Source organism: Gossypium arboreum, chromosome 11, assembly GCF_025698485.1.
Source record: "Gossypium arboreum isolate Shixiya-1 chromosome 11, ASM2569848v2, whole genome shotgun sequence".
Lineage (NCBI taxonomy): Eukaryota > Viridiplantae > Streptophyta > Magnoliopsida > Malvales > Malvaceae > Gossypium > Gossypium arboreum.
Genome location: NC_069080.1, coordinates 4,307,025 through 4,328,814, shown reverse-complemented (window position 1 = coordinate 4,328,814; position 21,790 = coordinate 4,307,025). Strand labels below are relative to the sequence as shown.

The 21,790-nt window shown below is 34.8% G+C and overlaps 3 protein-coding genes across 4 annotated transcripts; 2 read left to right on the top strand and 1 right to left on the bottom strand.

Annotated features, from left to right (window-relative positions):
- The first annotated feature begins 8,216 nt into the window (after positions 1–8,216).
- LOC108477048 (methyl jasmonate esterase 1-like) lies at positions 8,217–9,824 on the top strand. Its single transcript, XM_017779474.2, has 3 exons — positions 8,217–8,856; positions 8,946–9,083; positions 9,404–9,824. Exons 1-3 carry the CDS (start codon positions 8,503–8,505, stop codon positions 9,683–9,685), a joined length of 774 nt encoding a protein of 257 aa, XP_017634963.1. The 5' UTR covers positions 8,217–8,502; the 3' UTR covers positions 9,686–9,824.
- Positions 9,825–10,263: 439 nt separating this feature from the next.
- On the top strand, positions 10,264–11,762 carry LOC108479770 (methyl jasmonate esterase 1-like). Of its 2 annotated transcripts, none has more exons than XM_053021158.1 (4): positions 10,264–10,418; positions 10,538–10,981; positions 11,092–11,229; positions 11,320–11,762. In XM_053021158.1, exons 2-4 carry the CDS (start codon positions 10,628–10,630, stop codon positions 11,599–11,601), a joined length of 774 nt encoding a protein of 257 aa, XP_052877118.1. In that variant the 5' UTR covers positions 10,264–10,418; positions 10,538–10,627; the 3' UTR covers positions 11,602–11,762. The 2 variants fall into 2 exon arrangements, with proteins under 2 accessions (XP_052877118.1, XP_052877119.1); XM_053021159.1 differs by having other exon boundaries at positions 10,264–10,422.
- Positions 11,492–17,402, bottom strand: LOC108479768 (uncharacterized). Its single transcript, XM_017782545.2, has 11 exons — positions 16,424–17,402; positions 16,011–16,189; positions 15,702–15,924; positions 15,453–15,594; positions 15,163–15,363; positions 14,843–14,974; positions 14,589–14,717; positions 13,621–14,036; positions 13,263–13,479; positions 12,771–12,961; positions 11,492–12,457 (listed from the first exon to the last, which is right to left on the bottom strand). Exons 1-11 carry the CDS (start codon positions 16,801–16,803, stop codon positions 12,280–12,282), a joined length of 2,388 nt encoding a protein of 795 aa, XP_017638034.1. The 5' UTR covers positions 16,804–17,402; the 3' UTR covers positions 11,492–12,279.
- Positions 17,403–21,790: the final 4,388 nt, after the last annotated feature.

The following is a 21,790-nucleotide window of genomic DNA, read 5'->3' as shown; positions in this document are numbered from 1 at the left end:
CTTGAAATCATTCTGAACCAGTCTCACAAAAATATAAATATCTCAGAATACAAAATTACTTTACTTTCTCTATTTATTTTATATAAAAATAGACTCAATAAGATTTAATTCCATATCACCCTTAGCTTCTAATTCAATTTCTATCGTTTTTGGTGATTTTTCAAAGTTAGCCTATTACTACTGTCTAAAACCACTTTAGTGCAACATATTGATTACCAAGTTTATAACACTCCTATTTCCATTTTCTACCATATTTCCCATTATTTTATCTCATTTCCCTTTACTAATATATCAAAAACATGGAACCATATAAAAGAAAACTCTACATTAACATCAATTCCATGCTTTTTCAACAATATTAGACTTAAAAATATATTGAAATCTTAATGTTCTTACCTTTTCTTATTAACTTCAATCTTTAACTTGATTTTTCTCTCTCTTCCAGCTTCTATTTCTTGAATCCAACTTGATATTCTTGCTCCCCATCATCTCCTTGCTATCTTACTCTCTTGATGGCTATGGAAATTTTTTCAATTTTTAGGTGAGAATAATGAATTTTTGGTGAAAGGACTTAATTGTAAAGAAAGAAAACTTCTTTTCTTCTTACTCTTTCTCATGTTGGTTTGCATGGAAAGGAAAGATGATGAAAATTCTTCATCTTTCTTTCCTTATATACTAAATAAAAAATAATATTAAATATCTCATAAAATATTAATAAAATAATATTTATCTAATTAATTAATTTAAAATATCATCAACATAATCATTACATTCTAGAATTCTCTCTCTTACTAATTGACCATTTTGCCCTTCATGATCTTTTAGAATTCCATCATTGAGTCATCATTTAATTTGGTAAAATTGCAATTTAGTCCCTCATAGTTCTTCACTTATTCAAATTGGTCCTAATTTATCCATTTTCCTTAGTTTCTAGATCATTCTACCCTTAAAATATTTATACTATTGGTCCTTCAACTTTTCATATTTACACTTTAACCCCTTAAGTCTTGAGTATTTACTCTTAGGCAACAAAACTTTTCTGACTTTTACAATTTAGTCCTTTCCTCAATCAAGATATCATAATTTACTTCCCAATGTTGCCATAACTCAAAACTTCCCTTTTTATCACTTTATTTCCTTATTTTATTATATCAAGGATAATATATTACTGTAAAGATTTTCGGGGTATTACAAAAGGCCAATTTTGAGTATTTGTCGAGTACTGCCAATGAACGGGAGGTGATACAGGCCGTTCGAGCTTACATTATGCACCTTATAGGGGGTGTACTTATGACGGAATCAAACGGCAGTACTGTTCACTTGATGTACTTACCTCTATTATCTAATTTGCATAGCACCCGTTCATACACTTGGGGGTCCGCAGGGTTAGCCATGTTGTATCGAGAACTTTGTCGGACGACAGATCCTTCTGCGATGGACATAGGCGGATGCCTCATACTGATGCAGTCGTGGGCACTTTACCGGATGCCATTCTTGGCATCAATTAGTCACTAATCATATATATTTCCACTCGTTAATAGGTGATGAATTTTTATGCATTGTAACAATTAGTTGACTTTTTTTTTTCGGATTATGTTGTTCTAACAATTTTTTTCATAGATGGAGCACAAATCCGGGTATCGAAAGGTCATACACGGTTCCGATATACCGCCTGATATCGAGAATCATTCTGGAGAGGCGGTAAGTTTTTCCAATATCAATTTTATTTTATTATTTTATTTCACTCGACCTACGTTAATATAAAAAATGTGATTAACTGTGCAGTTCATTTGGATGCCGTATTCTGTTCTAGAAATTATGGTGGTTATTCCCTCGTCTGCCCGCGTCCACTCAAACTTATGGTGTATTAGCGCACCCGTTATTAATTTTCAGATAGTGGAGTGGTATCATGGCGATCGAGTACTTTGGCAGTTCGGTTGCATTCAATATATCCCGAACCCACCAGTATGATTGGGGGATATCCATGGGATGACCAGGAGGGGGAGGCATGGGCTTGATTGGGGAGATGAGCATGAAGAATATGTTACGATGTGGAACAACCGGTTTGAGAGGGTACCTCAGATGGATCGTGGCTTGGATCTTCAGCCCTCGTTACAGTACCTACAGTGGGACTGTGAGATAGGGAAACCATTTTTGTTTGGTGGGCGGTCGATGGTAGTCCCCCCGCATACGACACAAATTGAGCAACATCTTCCAGATCCGCATCATGCACTAGAGCCGGAGCCACAGCAGGAGCTAGAGCCGGAACTATACTCTGGAGGTAGTTCTTATCATCCAGATTTAGGGGGCGATGACTATTTCTCGGGCTCCTCAGGCTACGAATATCATTCAGAGTTTGATATCTTCAGCCCACTACCATTTCAGTACTCCAGTCATCCCTGCTCATATCTATCTCAGTACTCTACTCCTTCCGGCCTGTATCCACTCATGTACTCAACTCCTCCAGAGCCGTATCCACCGCCGTACTCTACTCCTCCCGGCCCATATCCACCTTCATATTCTACTCTTCTCGGCTCAAGTTCATCGATGGCGTTTGAGACATATGATTTTTCGTCTATGTTTCATACACCCCCACATACAGATAAAGAGAACGTTGATCATCGTAGTCGTCCGCAACGTGAATGTCGGGCTCCACAAAAATATACCCCTAGAACTATACCATCAAACCATCAATTTTAGGGGGTTTTGTAATATAAATAACTTCTGTTTTTATGTAATAAATTTTTTGGCATTTTATTTATCAATTTAATTTATTTTTGGTAAATTATGTAATGACTATTTATGTAATGAATTTTTTATCATTTAATTACAAAGGATAGTTATCATTCCCCCGGTTGAAGAACGTTATTATAATAGTAAATGAAATATATAATAAATCCGAGTTAAGTATGTATGAACACAAATAGTCATGCTTCACCCGGAGTAAGTATGTAAATTGTATATAAACATGTGCTTCGAAAGCGAATTTTGGATTTTCTTGGGTTGAAGTACATAATTGCAAAAAAAAGAGAAGTATTAAAAACAATCAATTTTAAAATGCTTAAAAAATCCATTTAATGCTACTCGGCGGGACTTTTTCTTCCAATATGTAATTAACAAAATTTTAATTTCTATCTGATCGCGACGATTGTCCAATATGGTAGTTTTGGAGCGGGCATTTATTCCGATTATGACCTGGTAATCTGCATACTCCACACAACTTTCCATCGGATTTCTCTCTAACGTCTATTTTGTTACGGATTCTAGATGATTGCGGAAGACCTTTTGGGTTCCTACGCAACCTTTTATCTGGGACAAGCTTGAATGTCGTCGGAGGAACCTCCCAAGTAAATAGGTCAGGAAGTACGGGAAACTCATTCTCCCATCAACGCAACGTGTGTTCGAGGGTATACACTTCATCGATAAATTGATCTACATTGAGCAAGACTTTAGCACAAGCTGCTACAACATGTGCACAAGGATAATGAAGTGTCTGGAACCTCCTACAATCGCACCGTCTATTTCAAAGATTAACTCCGTAGGACCTAGGTGGTATACCGGGTTGACGACCGATGGTCTCTGTAACGCGAAACGTTTCATTACGTCGTGAATATACTTTTACATTCATCGACCTCGCCATCTGACGGTTTGCAACCATTGCATCCCTGACATATTCGATAAACACGTGTCTGCCTCCATCTGGTTGACTTGTTGCTGACCCATTCTTGGCATCAAGGTAGCCAACCTGTAGAATGTAGCCGAAAAGACAGATGAAATCAGAAGATGTCGTGTTTTCAATAACACAGCGTTGATGCCCTCTACCAAGTTTGTGGTCATTTGACCGTAACGAAAGCCCTCGTTAAAACTTCGAGCCCATTGTCACGACTCCATGGTACCCAACCATTGTAGAAAGATGTGTTCGTTTGACCTTCCATGTCATTCTCAAGTCGAGTCATCCTTTGCCGGAAAATGTGTGGCTCAAGCTTGTACGCTGTGTATGTATTAAGAAAATACAAGTTGCAGTCTCATCACAAAACATTAGGTTATATATTGAAAGGATAAGGTTATTTTTTACCCATTTTCACAACTTGTCTCTTCCAATCTGCATTCTTATAATCTCGATGAAAGTTAGACGCAATGTGCCGTATGCAGTAAACAGATCTTTATGGCACACCGGAACGCCTAATGGCGGTGTAATTAATTCTTTCCCTCTATAGGAGATGATGCAAATACTAATATTACTAACAACATACCTCCGCAGGTTTGTAAGGAAGAATTCCCACGACTCCATATTCTCTTTATCTACGATGGCAAATGCAATCGGGAGCACGTTATTGTTCCCGTCCTAAGCAATCGCAAGAAGTAAGATTTGTGTATATTTACCGTATAGCCATGTCCCATCTACTTGCACAAACGGCTTGCAGTGGGGAAATGCACGTACACATGGACCAAACGTCCAGAACATCCGTTAGAAAATTATTTTTCTCGGTTCTAGTTGCTCATCCGGGCCATAATAAGGTCGTGTCTGCAACTCAATGGCAGTCCCTGGTACGTACTCCCTCATAGCGGCAATCCAACCCTGCAACTCATTATATGATGCATCGAAATCTCCGTACAATTGCTCCATTGCCATCTGTTTAGCTATCCATGCCTTCCGGTATGACACTCGATACTGGAATCGTGCCTGTATTTCGGCAATCAGTACCGAAACCTTAATGGTCGGCATGTCTTCAACCATTGGCATGATGCACGTACAGATAGTTTTGGAATCAAGTTTTCGATGATCTTCTGTAATACGTGATGAAGTGCATGTGTGAGGCCCAACAAATTTTTGTATCTCCCACATCTGTGACTTTTGGATAAATACAGCTCGTATCCGCCAATTGCAGCTTTCCGCTGACTTCCAACACACTCCAATAAATAATGTCGGTTTAGACACGACGACTTTATAGTCTACTGATATATTCATACTATACCATTTAATGGCAAATACGCACTCTTCCTTATTTTCGAATATGTGGCCCATGAACAACTCCTCAGGATCACAATATACGGCCATCCGATGAGCAGATTGTATTTCAGGGTACTCTGGGAACTCGGCTACATGCGCCGCATCGGGGTCTATCCGAGACATGTGTACCCTAGGAATATTATGTATCACAATACGACGAATCTGGTTCCCGACTGAAGACGCATTAACATTTACTTCCTCATTCACGCCTTCATCGTCAATATCATCCGGGACCTCATCCACGTCGGGATCACTTTCACTATCGACTTCATGATCAGAAGGATCACTACTATTGTATACATCATCACCAACCACAGCAGTCTCGGGTGTAGCATTAAGATCAATGTCGATCCCATGTATAGTTGATTGACTACTAACGTATGATACCGGAACCACCATACACAGTTCTTGAGCTCCATCTTTTTCACCTAATGGAGTGGCATCTTTAGTTTCCTCCACACCAGCTAACTCAGCAAATAATTGAATCGGTGCATTTTGGTTGCTCCAAGTCCCACAATAAAGAGCGACCATTGTTTCCACGTCTTCATCGTCTACAAGTTCCATTTCGGTGAATTTTATGGGATCCGTCGAAACTGGAAACTTGTAGAAAAGTTTCGAGATCCTTCTCCCATAACGTTTATAAATTTTTCACTAATTTTTCCTTCATATCATCAAAGAGATATTTCTATTGAATCTCATTGCTACTTGTTTGCGACATTCAAATATACATCCTACGCTTGTTGTCAAAATTTCTCCATCAAAATAAACGCATACGAAAAACTGATTCTCCATATTCAATACTAGATCTGTTAAAAAAATTTCAAAATTCTCAAAATAGTTTCTAATAGGAAAAAAGTTACATAAAATTTTTAATGCAAAATTTTTCATTCAAAAGCTAACAAAATTATTAATCTAACAAACTTTTAAATAATAAAATTTCTAACAAAATTCTACATTCTATTTAAAAATAAATAAATTAAAATACCTTATCCTTCTTCTTGCTTTCCTTTCTTTCCTTCTTCTCACTCTCTTCTTACTTCTATTTTGCTGCTAAATTTTCTATATGTTCTTCATCTGATTTTCGGGGGAATATATAAGGGAAAAATTAAGCATGTGGGCCCCACCAGTTGTGCCTACCAAGAAGGCACAACATGTATGTATGCTTCAATATACACAGGTTGTCTACTAACCCGAAAAAAAAAATATAATAATAATTTTTAAACGAAAAAAATTTAATATTAAAAAATCGGTTGTGCCTGTCAGGTAGGCACGACCTAAAAAAATATACTATTTTCGTAATTAATCTGGCAAGGAATGATCTAAAATTTATTTTTCTCTTCCCCACTATGTCTTTCATATATATAGAGAGAGAGAGAGAGAGATATTTTTAGTAAATTAATTAGATTAAACATATTATTAATAAATACTGAGAATGTTTTTTAATGATAATTAATGGGTAATGATAATCACACTATATTCAATCACATCACCCTATTAAATAGCAAATGCAGTTGTGGACCATAATGCAAATATAAATATTACGTAATGAAGAAACTGCGGAGTGTAGACCCTAATGCAAATATAAATATTACTTAATAAAGAAGAAACTGCGGAGTGTGGAGTGTGAACCATAATGCAAATATTTTGTAACAAAGAAATTAGGGGAAAAGACTGGCAACATTGATGAAGCTGTGGGTCCTCTTGAACTGCAAGCACCTTCTCATTGCAATAATTTATGGTGAGTTTGTTTCACAGTAAATTATTTACGAGAAATAATTTTACATTTTATATATTTATTTTATGTCAACCAGTTAGATAAATAAAAATAATTTATAAATCAACAGAAAATAAATTATTTTTCTGAAAAATATAAGTTAATTTACAAAAAAATTCTTTCATGAGTAATTTTATTTTATATAAAATTAACTTAAATTAAGCCTAATAATATTATATTAATAATAAATTTTTACTTTTAATCTTAAAAATATTTAAAATATTAATATAAAATATTACATTTTCAATATTATTGAATATATATATTTAATTATTTATATTTAATAATACAATAAATTATCAATATAATTTATATAATTTACTACGTCAATACTTATTCAATATTACAATTTTATTTTAATAAAAAATTAAAATAATAATTTTAAATTTAAACAATATTATTGAAAAATATTTATAGTAATCATTTAATAATAAATATACATTACAATTATAAATATATTAATAATAAATGTTTTATAATATCAAGGTTGAAGTATGCCATAAGTTTATCTACTTTTCATAAATTGAGAATTTAATTATTGTACTTTTCCTTTTAAGAATTTAGTTCCCTACATTTTATATTTCAAATTTAGGTCTAATTGTTAATATTATTAATTTTTTTGTCAATTTTATTGATGTGACATTTTAAATAAAAATACTCGCTTGGTAGCTACGTAGTTAAAAAATGATGTTTTAACAAGCTGAATTTAACAAAATATTTTTAATAGTGTTAACAATTGAACCTGAATTTTGAAATCTAAAAAGTCGATTGAATTCCTAAAAATAAAATTTTAAAGACTAAATTTTAAATTTACAAAGAGTATAATGACTTATAACATATTTTAAACTAGTATAAATTATGAATATTTGTTTACTACTTAGCTTCAACTATCCCTTGCAACTCTGAAGTATCAATATGCACTCTTATATAATTTAAATAAAGCTCAATTAGATATTATTTGTAATTAAATTTATATATGATATTAATTATTACAATATATTATTTTATTATAAAATATATTTCGATTGTCGAAGGAGATTGTACTATGTTATGCATTTCATTAAGAAGAAATTTTACAAAATGATTTAGAAATTTTACCGAGAACAGAAAATATTTCACATAAGATTATTCAAACATAAAAAAATATCAATTTTCTAGAAAATTAGTTTATTTTTCAGAAATTAACGTAACTATATTTTCATAAAGGAATGAAAAGTAAGAAAAATAAATAAGAAAGAAAAATAAGAGAAAAAAATGATTATTTGGAAAGAGAGAAATGAGGAAAAAATTATTTTAGTTAAAAATGATATATTTTAAAATATTTTATTTTTCTTTTGATTTTCAATTATACCTTTCAATTTTTTATCATTTCAAATTTATTTTCGAAACTTTAGTATTTATCTACAACTAAAACAAGAAAAAGAGTGTAATGAACAAATTTGTCTGTTAGTCAGAAACGACTCCTTCTCAAAAAACTTATCCTATTTTTCTTATTTAAACATTTTTTTTTTTTTTGTTAAAAGATATTCATTCACCACAGAAAATTACAAAAGATCATCAGGTAAGAGAAACTGTTACTAAAACGGGCAGGTCCCAATAGCAGAATTTTAGTATTGAGCAGCCTGTTCAACAGGTTGGCTGGCATTAGATAAAGCTCCTCTGCAAATAGTTGAAGCAGCTAACAGGAAATATTGAGATAGAAAAGATTAGGGAAACTATGTCACACTTTGTTCTAGTTCATGGTATGTGTCATGGAGCTTGGTGTTGGTACAAGATTGTGTCGCTGCTCAAATCAGGCGGCCACCGTGTCACTCCCTTGGATCTTGGTGCCTGTGGAACCAATCCCAAGACCATCACTGATCTGGCTTCCTTGTCCGATTATGCGCAACCACTGATGGAATTAATGGCCTCTTTGCCTGAAGACGAGAAGGTGATGTTAGTGGGTCATAGTTATGGAGGGGTTATAATTTCTTTAGCCATGGAAAGCTTCCCCAAGAAAGTATTGGCCGCTGTTTATGTGGCAGCTTTGATGCCGAATCATGATTATCCTATTGCAACCGGATTAATGGAGGTAAATATATGAACACTGTGCCTTTGTATGTTGTGTTTTACTTATCTTTTTATCGGGGGTTTAAACTTGGATTAAATGTTTTGTGGAAGCTCTTGAAACGTATTATGGCGGAGCCGCTCTTGGATTTCCAGGTATGGTTTGATGATGGATCAGAAAGTCCACCAACTCGTGCCTTATTTGGACCAAAATACACGGAGGCAAAGGTTTACCATCTCTCACCAAAAGAGGTCAGTTTAGCCTCTCAGAAAAGTGTGCATTTAGCTTGATTTTATTTTTATATTTGAAAGTTTTTATTTGACCTAAACAATTTTGTATTTTTTTAAATTGAATGATTAAAATATAAATTTAAAATAGTTTAATGATCTCATATGTAATTTACCCTTTATTTTTCAAAGTTAAAATTTTATGGTATTAATTTTAACTTTTTTTAGAAAGAAATTGTATTGTCAAAATCAAACTAAACGAAGTTATTGTGATCCTAAAGTCATTAAAAGAAAAACCAGTCTGATCTGCATAAATGATTGGTTGTTGAGTGGTTATGTTGTAGGATATACAACTGGGTTTGACGTTGATGAGACAAGGAAAAATATTCCTCAAAGATTTAGCAAACGAATCTCTGCTAAGCAAAGAGAAATTCGGATCCATCCATCGGGTTTATATAGTTTGCAAAGATGATTTGTTGGTGAAAGAAAGTATGCAGAAATGGTACATTGAAAACAGCCCAACAGAGGATGTGAAATCCATAGCTGGTGCGGATCATATGCCCATGTTCTCCAAGCCTCATGAGCTCTGCAAATGCCTCCAAGAAGTTGCTCACCAATATAATTGATAATTAAAGAATTTATCTTGATAATTTATTTCGTTTCGCGTGTTGGCATGATAATTAAGGTATTCACCACTCAAATATGATTTGAATTATGTAATCAATTATCTAAGAATAATAAATTTGAAGTTTAATTCAATAAAAATACAGTAAAACTTCAAAAAGTAAAATCTACAATCAAACTAGAAAGTTTGATGGTGAAAAAAGTGTTGAAAAAAGTACAAAAATTTGTTGAAATTTTTAAGATTTTGATATCACAATTAATCATTTTTCCTATAGGTCATCATGACATTGGAGGAAAATATACAGTCCACTTATACAAAAAAGAATTATTTATAAATTTATAAATAATAATATATTAATCACTTTTTCAAAGAAAGTACGTAGAAAAAAGCGTAAGAGAAGAAAGGTCATAATAATCACTAATGTATCCAATTCGAAAGCAAATTCTCTTTATCACACAAAGCAAAGCAAAGCAAGCACATCCAATAATAGCAAAAAACAAGAAAGAGAAGCAGTACGACCTTATCAAACATCCAATAATAGCAAATATATTTTTTTTAACCAGCATGTTTATCAAGGTTAACAAATCATTGATTTTTGGTTCAACCTATTGATTTGAGATGGCACGAAGCTAGCCAACATTAGATAAAGCCCACTTGCAAATAATTGAAGCGGCTAATAACCATGAAACATTTTGTTCTAATTCATAAGGCAAGACAAACTGTTAAGAAAGTGGGTAGGTACTAATAGCAGATTTTCTATTGCAACTTTGTTTCATTTGGGTTTCATTGCTTGTGTTAACTCATCATCAAAAGTTGAAGAAATCATTTTAATATTGAGCAGCCTGTTCAACAGGTTGGCCAGCATTAGATAAAGCTCCCTCGCAAATAATTGAAGGAGCTAACAGGAAATATTGAGATAGAAAAGGAAAAGGAAAGGGAAACTATGACACACTTCGTTCTAGTTCATGGTATGTGTCATGGAGCTTGGTGTTGGTACAAGATTGTGTCGCTGCTCAAATCAGGCGGCCACCGTGTCACTCCCTTGGATCTTGGTGCCAGTGGAATCAACCCCAAGACCATCACTGACTTGGCTTCCTTGTCCGATTATGCGGAGCCATTAATGGCATTAATGGCCTCTTTGCCTGAAGACGAGAAAGTGATACTAGTGGGTCACAGTTACGGTGGGGTTATCATTTCCTTAGCCATGGAAAGCTTCCCCATGAAAGTATTGGCCGCTGTTTATCTCACAGCTTTTATGCCGAATCATGATTCTCCTATTGCGACTGGAGTAGCTGAGGTAATAATATATATGAAGAAGGCTATGCGTTTGTATGTTCATGTATGTCTGTGTTTTAGTAATCTTTTGTTCGGATTTGAACTTGGGTTGAATTTTTGTGTGGAAGATAGTACTTCAGAAGGGTTATGGCGGAGCCGCTCATGGATTTCCAGTTATTGTTTGAAGATGGGTCGGAAAATCCACCAACTCATGCCTTATTTGGACCAAAATACATGGAGGCAATGGTTTATCAACTCTCACCAAAAGAGGTTAGTTTATTTCATCTCTATAAATAAATGGTTATTAGATGAACGTGTTTTGTGGGTGCTGATGGTATAATGCTTTGTTGGAATTTGTAGGATATAGAATTGGCCAACACGTTGCTGAGACAAGGAAAGTGGTTCATGAAAGATTTGTCCAAGGAATCTCTGCTATCAAAAGAGAAATTCGGATCTGTTGATCGGGTTTATATAGTTTGCAAAGATGATTTGCTGATAAAAGAAAGCTTGCAGAAATGGTACATCGAAAATAGCCCTACAGATGATGTGAAATTCATAGCTGGTGCCGATCATATGCCCATGTTTTCCAAACCCCAGGAGGTCTGCAAATGTCTCCAAGAAGTTGCTGAGAAGTATAACTGATTCTACCATCAAATATTTCACTTAGCCAACTTCGTAATCAATAAATAAAACAAGTGTTCTATGATGTACGGAATCAAGTTTTAATACTCGTAACTTTTATAAGCAACTTATAATAATTATCTGTCAATAAAAATAGTTCTTTAAATTCCTGTCGAAATAAAGTTTTATCCTTTTTATATACCTATTTAAGTCCTTAACATAAACAATCTTTTGCATAAAATAAAACATTATTTGATTAAAAATTAAAAGCTTATTTAGGTCTAATACAAATACACACATAATCAAAGTTCTTCCAAGGATTTTTTTAGTGTTTTAGCATTGATGTTACGTAAGGGATAAGGTACACTGACATTTACAGATAACAAAGTAATGATCTCAATGAATGAAAGCAACATATGGCCAAAAAATCAATGGCTGCTTTAGCATGATGAACCACTTGAATAAGGGGCTATTATCATGACATAAAGAAAGCAGATTCCAAATCCATATAAACCCAAAGCGACCAGACAAATTCCAATCGTTTTTCCCTGCAATGGGTGCGAGCATGTTGAGTAAAAGGTGATTGGTATTATCTTAGTTCAGCCACGGCACAGCAGATATATATACCCCAACCTTGTAGCTTCCATGCATTGCAGAAGATAGTGGCAGAATCATGGGATGGAATTCTAAAAGCCAAACCTATGAATCCACTGTCTTTAAAAGAAATGCAGTCTCCAGAGCTGACTCTTTGCATTGAAGATATCTATTTTCCTCTACAATATCTATCATTAGATTAAGTAGAATGGGGTGTTTGGGGTCATAAATAGTTTGTTCACGAACTCGAGCGACCCATTTTGCCGCTTCCCAAACTCCAAATCTGAAAAAATGTCAGAACAGAAAGGGATTATTGCCTACTTCAATTACAAGGGAAAAATACATCATCAACTAGAAGGCTCAATGTAGTACTAATAGTCAGCACTTCCATTTACAAGCACAAACAGATTTGATCAAGAATGAATTTCTGAAGTCCCAAGTGTATCTATATGCTGCTGTTCAATCGTCAGTTAAGCTCACAAGTTCATGCATCCCTTTTTCTCTGGATGGCATATCTTTTAGTTTATCAGTGTCGAAAAATTGGAAGTTCAGATAACTGAACAAAACACGACACAGCTACAAGAAGGGCTACTTACCGTGTGTTGAAGGATGAGGAGACTAATACAGCTGGATAAAGAGCATCCTTCTGAATATTGTCATATGGAGAAAATTTCCTTATGGCATGAAACTCATCAATATCCCCAGGGTAACCAAACTCTTCATAATCGGCAGCCGTCAGAGGTAAAATGGGGTATAGCAGAGTGTTGGTTGCATCTAAAAAAGGAACCTGAAACAGATCAAAGGATGAAATAAGTTTACATAGAACTATAAAATAAAATAACAAAACCAGCTTATACCCATATGATATTCTAAATTACCTAGTACATATATCCTAGAGGACAAATAGTGAAAAATGTTACAGTCTGTTTTACCTTTTCTTACCCATAAAATACAAAAAAGGATTAATAATAGTGGAAAGACTCGTAAGAATGCTGAAAACAAATGTGTCTAGTCAACACAAGCAAATTAAGACTATGCAGCAAGCATACGGGAGCAGACACAAAAGCAAAAGAGAAGATTTTTCAAACCTTCAAAACTGCAGCACGGAATAAATCCGGGCAGCAATTGATGGCGGAGGCAACCAGGAGTCCTCCAACACTATATCCCCAACCAGCAAGCTTGTTTTCTTGCACAATCTCTTTTTCAACAAGGTACTTTGCACAAGAGATGTAATCTTTGATTGAATTCTGTTTCTTTGTGCGTCGGCCATCATGATGCCATTTCTTACCACCACCACCACCACCTCTGCAAGACATACCACCCATAAACCAAGAAAAAATTGTTATGTATGCAATCTTTTTTTTTTTTCTTGACATAAATTAGCTATAGAAAACTGAAGGCAGTGATAGCCAGGAATAACTACTATAATCGTAATGGGAAACAAACCTTACATCAGCATAAGCAACAATCCAACCGCGATCAAGAAGACTTTTCAACTCACTACGCCACCGTTTATCAAGTATTTCACCATAAGCTCCATGTCCGTGAAGTAATCCAGGGCTTTGGTTATCCTTTCTATTTTTGCGTGAGTAAACAATAGTTAAAGGAACCATAGCCCCATCATAAGAAGAGACATCGTGATGTTCGCAAGCATAAAATTCAGAAAGGTCATTCCACAAGTTTCCGTCTTCAGATTTGACATCATTCATAGAAGAAAATTTCACATTTGTTGTCTTCTCAGCAATGGCTGAAGACAACGCTGTACCATACAAAATCCGGGTTCTTTCATGAAGCATATTTTGCTGTTGAACAATATTCCACTTGCCATTTGATAAATCATAATCAACCACAGCATCAGGCATCTGTCAATAATTAAAAATTAGGAATATCAATATTGATGAAAATTTGACTAATTTTAACATATATGGCAGGAAAACCATGACAATAAACATGGATAAAGTAATAAACATGATGTGAAAAAGTATAGACACATAACTAACAATATTACTTAAAATCATGAATGAAAATGCTGCCATATAAGCTACTCAATGTCATATTTTACTCATCCTAGAGGAGAAACATGAACAGTTGCTTGACCGTATTCAAATCAAGTAAGTATCAATCCAAATCATAACAATAAATGTTTATCCCTAGAAGCCAGCCAGGAAACAAGTTGGTTTAAGCAACTAATATTCAAAACATAAAACCTAAATCACAAACAATAGAAGAAACATATCTTCCATCACTGACACCAGACATTTATAGCTCCATTAAGCTTTCTTTGTTTCTAACCAATGCATATGTAGGATCCATTCATCAAACTCCTATAAAATTACTAATAAGTAGAGATGATAAGGGAATAGCCGTTCTACATTAAGAGCTAAATACTGTTCAGAAGGTAGTCATCTACATACCACAGGTGATGATATTGTGAAGCGCATAGTTTTGGAGTAGTAGTCATAGTTTGGCCCAGGAGAAATGTTACAAACATGTTTTGGAAGAGGAAGGAAATGAGGCTGAAGCTCTCTCAGATGAACGGCTTGCTGCAATAAAACAGAAGACAGGAAGAGAGTATATGTAAGAATGCCATAAAGAGAAAGGGTAACAAGGGGGTTAAAGGAAGGGAGATGGAGTATAAGAGGTAAGCACAAAAATATATATTTCCTACCTTCCAACCAGGTAATGGTAGAGCAACAGAGCAGATTCCATATTTTCGACCTTCCCTTGTAATAAGAACCAAGTGCGAGTTGCAGAAATCAACATCCTCTATGACCAAGTTTTGATCAGCAATGAATACATTCTGTGGTCCATAAGACATGAGATTACTTAAACAACAAAGCGAGCATGGGTAGAATTTAACAGAGCAAGAAGTGTCTACGGGTGTGAGCACATATCATTCCACCTCAGTGCAAAAGGGAAAAAAGGTGCATTTATGAACTAGGGGACAAAAGAAAAAGATATGAAGGAAGTCATATTAGATTCACCAACCTCCCAAATTCTAGGATTGGATGAAGAATCAACAGGGCTTCGAAGAAGATAATGACTATCAACTATTTGGCCATCCTTGGGTGCATCAGTGAATAAATAAAGGTATCCTTGATGATGCTCGAGAACGCAGTGAACAATACCTTCACTCTCCCAAACTAAGTTCATGCCAGAAAAGGGGTCAGCTGCATTTATCAGAAAGACCTAAAATATGGTAAGAAAGTGTTAACACCATTTGAGCATAATCATTTACAACAATCCAAGCTGACTGCATGCCATTTTTGCATTCTTACCTTAGAAAATGTAGGAGAAAATGTATTAACTGTCACAAAATGGAAATCTTTTGTGTGTCTTATGTTTACATAGACATTTTCATCTTGTTCTTCCAGCAGCAAAACATCTTCATCAGTTGATCCAATCATGCTACAGTATATCCTAAAACAAAACATCAAATTTCCAAGTGAACACTGTTAAATTCATTTGACAACCAAAAAATTAATGAATAGATAAGTGAATTGATTATGAAGCCAGCAGAGTTTCACCTATACGGCCTCTTATTTTCATCAGTAATGACATAGAGCAACGCCTGCCCATCCTTGACCCATGCCAAATTCGAAACACGATTTGCATGAGGCTTGCTGCATAATGCACCAGAATTCAAATTTCTCACAGATAACTTGAAGTAGTCATTGTCCTTATCATACATGGTGTATGCAAGAAACTTATGGTCCGGCGATATCTCAGATAATTCTTCATAAGCATAACCTTTATATACATTCAGAAAGTAATGTCAAAAGGCAGTCTCGGAAGCAAATAAACGAAGAGGGGTAATCTTACATTTTCTGCAGTACCTCCAAATCTCTCAGCTTCTTGATTGTAATCAAGCAGCTTCTGTTCAATCCTCTTCCCAGAAGTAAAATCAAATCCAGAACTTGGAGACTTATGCGAAATGAACTCCTCGTTCAAGCTTGCCAACCTCCTACATAGCACTGGATATTGCTTCCCTTCTTCCACCCTTCTATAATACAACCTGCAAACTTATTCAGATTCCAACTAATATAGCAATTATCGTTCTCATACATCCATTAACATAAGAAACTTGAAAACATTGAATTTGCATCAAGATTATCTCCTATGAAACATAAAACAGGTATTTGCTTTTTTTGTTTTACTTGCTCGTCTAATCGTCCCAAGATTTTACAAAACACCACATTTGACAGCTCCTATTTTCTTAACCAAAAAAGGGAAAATTTGAAGGAAGTACCATGGACCCCAACGGAGTGGAGGTGTAGAGAGATCAAAGTTCAAGCGAGAGGCCATCTCAGACTGGAGCTTAGTTTGGAGTCGTTCAGTGTCCGACATGACAGCTTCAGTATACTTCTCTTCCTGTTCCATATACATGTCCATATGTCGCATGGCGACTTTGTCTTGGAGAGAAGACATCCAGGGGTAAGAATCTTCCCAAGTGACATCATGGAAAGTGAATGTTTGTGGTTTTTGAGGGGCTTTTGGAGGCTTCGGTGGGGATGGTGGATTTGCGGTTTTGGGGGGGTTGTACTTGGCTGAGCGGTGATAGTGGTTGTGGTGGTTGCAAAGGATGATGGCGGAACGGTGGCGGACGGTGGTTCGGAGGTGGCGTAACATTTTACTGATGGGGTTTAGTGAAGGGTTTTGAAGAAATTGCGAATCTTTTTAGTAGTTCGGCTTTGGGCCTTTTTTATAATTGGGTTGGATTTGAATACGTTGACATTTTCTTCCTATTTCAAAGAAAGCCCAAAACAAAATAAATCCATTATTGTCCAAATCCTAAATGGATCTCCGAAAATATCCAAAATTGTTATTATTAAGAGTTGGGTCTAATATTCCCTCAGTTCCTACACTCTTTGGACTCTGGAAAATTAGTCTCTCTGCAATCAGTTTCTTGATAATTTTCTATATATTAGAATTATTATAATAATGATCACATATATACACATCAGAGAGGAATGTTAAACTTCATTGCTTCAGTGCTTCTCGTGTCCTGCTGTCATAAATTCCATGCAATCATCAAAGACGGGTTAAATTGGGATATGTGGATTTCTTTTTTACTATTTTTCTGTTTGATTTCCGAGAAAATGATTGAAAGTGACAGATTTGCATCGAGATTTATGAAGCCCCCAGTTTTGGTGATAAACTACTGAATTTGCCCATTGTTTTCCTATTTAGCAATCGTAATTTCTGATCTACTGCTTCGAGCAAAGTTCCAAATAATGCCTTATAAATCTGTCCTTTGCTTTTACTTTTTGCGTAAAATTTAAGCGAGTGAGTTATTGGATAGCTGCATTTTCCAAATAACAGTCAGCACATCGGTTGTGTCCTATGATCCTATCCTTCACCACCACAAACCGATACTCTCGGAGTAAACTCGATGAGTTCAAGTTTTTAAAACTCGAATTTGATAGAGTTTAAATACATTAAAACTTGTTAAATTAATAAGAAGTAAACATGATTAGGGCAGGGGATAAGGATGCTAAAGATTGACTTCAACCTCACAATTGCACAGTGAGCACACGGTTATGTAGTTGTTGGCATAAAAATTAAATTTGATCTCTATCCTTAGCACCTTAGCTACAAACTTCTTTTTTAAGGAACAAAATTTATATTTCAATTTGAGTTTGAATTAATATTTTATTATTAATTACGGGTAAAAATATATATTAAACCACACAGATTGGTTTAGGTGATTTAGGTTCATTAAGTCTGAATTATTGACTTTTAAAATTAAATTGAATTTAATTGACTTTAAATTTAAGTGATTGAATTTAATTTTTCCAATTTGTATTAAAATTGACATATTTTATCAAAATATTTAAATTTGATTTTGTTAAATATTCAAACTCAGTTTCGTAATAATTAATCCAATTTCAAAATAAAATTGAATAATTCACAAATACAAACAAAAGAAAATTATCCTCAAACACTCAAACTACAAGTTTGATTTTTTTAAAGGATTACAGCTATATATACGTAAATAAAAATAATATTTACTACACTGTCAAAAAATTTTAGATTTCATAAATAAATTAATGATCGATAAATATCCTATAAAATATAATAAAATATTAAAAAATTAAGTATTTAAAAAAGACACAATAATAATTTTTTAAAGTTATTTGTGGAATAAAAAAATTTTACTGCCTTTACTTATTTGTGAGGGCTATGAATGTGCTGTCAAGGTTACTAGATGAAGTAGCAGCTAGCCAAGTATTTCATTACCAGCCTAGGGCCCGAAAGATGGAACTTATGTTTTGCAAATGATCTTCTCATTTTTATCAAAGGAGAGCTTGAGTCTATTGTTGGAGTTCTGTACATTATGGGTTGAAGTTGAATCCTTAAAGAGTGAGGTTTACTCAACTGGTTTGTCTCAAGTTGAGTTGGAGGAGGTGCATCAGGATACTGGATTTACATTGGGTTGTTTACCAGTAAGATATTTGGGGTACCACTGGGTACCGCTTCTTGTGAGGAAATTGACAGTAAAAGATTGTGCTCCTTTGCTAGAAAAGGTTGTCATGAAGGTTAATGGGTGGGCAGCTAAAACTTTGCCTTGTGCAGGAAAGGCTCAATTGGTTCAAGCTATGTGGTTTCACATTAAGAACTATTGGGCATGGCATTTTCTTTTGCCTAAGCAAGCGATTAAGTTGGTGAATCAAATGTGTATGAGATTTTTATGGAAAGGACAAAATGAAAAAGTTAAAGTAGCTAGAGTGACTTGGGAGCAAATTTGTAAGCCGAAAAATGGAGGAGGTTTGATTCTTAAAGATCTTGCCAGTTGGAACAGGCATGTGTAATTTAACACCTTTAGCCCATTCTTATCCAAGTTGGTTCATTGTGGATTGCTTGGATTAATGCTTACATGCTAAGGGGAAGACATGTTATGCAATTGCCTTTAGTTCAGAATAGTAGCTGGGGTTGGAAGAAATTGATGTGCTTAATAAATCAAGCAAGAGGTTGGCCATTGCAAGGACAGAGATATCAAGTCAGTAAGGTTTGGCAAGAAATAAGGCCAAAGGCTAGCAAGGTGCCTTGGAGTAGGGTCATCCGGTGCCCTATTTATACTCCTAAGTATTTAATTATATCTTGGTTGGCTACATTAGACAGGTTGCTTACAAAAAATAAAGTAAGGGCTTGAGGAATGAACATAGATGAAAGTGGTATAATTTGTAAATTAGGTCAACAAACTAGAGACCACTTGTTTGAGGAAAGTGTTTACTCTAGAAGAATTTGGCAAGAGATACTAAAACTTGGCAAATTAAACAGGGAACCTGGGATTTGGAGACAGGAGCAAGTGAGCAACAATGGTTGCAAGCAAAACTAAAAGGAAAAGCCTTCATTACAGTGCTTCTTAGGCTGGCTTGGATATGGCGGAAAAGGAATTGTTGACAATTTAGGAACCAACAAAGATCCGAACTGGAGTTGTTGGAATTGATTAAGGACATAATAAGAGTTAAATCGTTAACTGCTAAAATCAATCAATACAAAAACACACTTACCCACATAATGTTTGAATCAATATTTTTTGTAGGCTTCTATTCCTACCATTTCATTGTCTTCTCTTATTTTTTCTCATGTTCTTTGTTTTCCTTATTCTTTTTTTCTAATAAAGTTCCCTCTTGTTTTTTTGGTTTTTTTTTTTCTGGAAACCAATCTTCTTGTTTTTAACTATCAAGTTTGGGATTCTTTTTTTTTTTTAACTCAATATGCAATAAAAAGAAAACTTTTAGGTGCTGATAGCGAACGTGATGAGCATGGGTTCCGATCAAAGCCACCTCAGTTATGGGTACGAGGCTTTGGATACTAAATAATGTTGTTTTTTTGTTATCTGAAGCTTTATAGATTTTCATAGCTTCTTTTGGTGCGTTGGTTTTATCGGCTACACTTGGCTGCTTTTTTCTTCTTCTCATATACTGTATTTACAAGCTGCCGATGATTGAGCTTATCATTGGTACGATCTTAAGTCTAAACCTTTGCTTAATATTCTTGAAAAATATAACCAGATTTTACCTGTGAGCCATGCTTTTTTTGTTGGGTTGTATTTTTTCTTTTTTCTCTTTTTATATTTATCAGTTTATCTGATGGCTAAATGTCGAATAAAACGAAATACGAAAGGATCTAATGGCACGTACCATGGTGACATGGCTGCTTGGAGTGGGCCAACCAAATAACTTTCTGTGTCAGTCTACAGCTTCAACGTAGGATCTTGGGTATTCAATGGAAAAACCCACAGTATTTTATATTAAAGAGTATCCCACTCCGCACTCGCCCCTGGTTTGAGTGGAAAACTGAAACAATACCCATTAAGAAAAAAAAACCGGCAACTAACCCAACTCCCCCACTGAATTTTAATTAATTAATAGCAAACCTTTCTTCTATAAATGGATGTCCCCTTTGCCTCTTATTTCGCCTCCTTCATATCTGGTATCTCCATTCTCCATTTTTCATTACTTCCTCCATTCCCTCACCTCTCAGAAGGAAGAAAATTATCGATTTCATGATTCACAAAGCTCAGCCATATTTCGCAGTCACTGATGAGAAGATGATGAATACGAATAACCCAGAAAGTGAACATGGTCAACAACCAAACAACATCGTCACCAGCCAACTCCAGATAAGATCCTCACCTCGGTCATCCCCTGAAGCGCTGGAGAAAGAGGCTGTTCTTAGACGAATCCGTCATCACAAGTGCAAAAACAGAGTCAAACGTGCTTTTCAGGCTTTGGTTGGCGGCGACGGACAAGCTCAAGAAAAGTGGATGGAACTGGGCGATGCTTTCACTTGTCCTTAAAAATTCTGTAAAAACCCAGAAATTCATGGGATCTGTAAATGGCTTGAATGTTGTTGATCATGGATGATGATGAAAGATTTTGACAGTAACACTCTTGTTTTAGAAGAGCTGTTTAATTTGGAATGCATGGTTTCTCGTTCACACGAATCTAGGAGCATATGAAGAATAACAGTATATTTTATGTTCCTATTTAGATTAAACGAATTCAGGTTTGATTATCTGACTGGAATAGTTTTTTAATTAGTATTAAAAGAAGTTCAATTTCATCCAACGTAATTTAAGGAAAGCTCGTCTTACTCTGAGATTTTTAACTCAAATTAATAAAGGAAAGTTGATCAAACTCAAAATGGATTTCGCCTTTAATCCTATTGAGAGCAAGTAACCTGAGAAAGGTGGAGCTAATAATTTAATAAAACTGTAAAGTGAATGTTAATTGGATCTCTGTGTTGAAACCATATTATAAATTACAAAAAGAAATACGAGTATAATAAAATCCCACCTACCAAAACAAGGGCACTTTCAAAATTGGGGCTTCAAATGGATCCGGCACTGGAGCTCTCAATATTTTAGTCTCGAGATTCAATGCTCTCTTCAATTCATTAAATCTTAAGCAGCTTTAGCTACAATAACGAGGAGCAAAAATCTCCCCTGGGCCTAGCGACTTTCTTTCACACACAAAAAAAAAAAAAAAAAAAGCAAACAATCCTCTAAAAGAAAAACCTTAACTCAATATATTAAAAAATCAATTTTAAATAATTAATGATTAACCTGGCCTTTGTTTTCTTTTCTGTATTTCTCTTATTTCTTCTC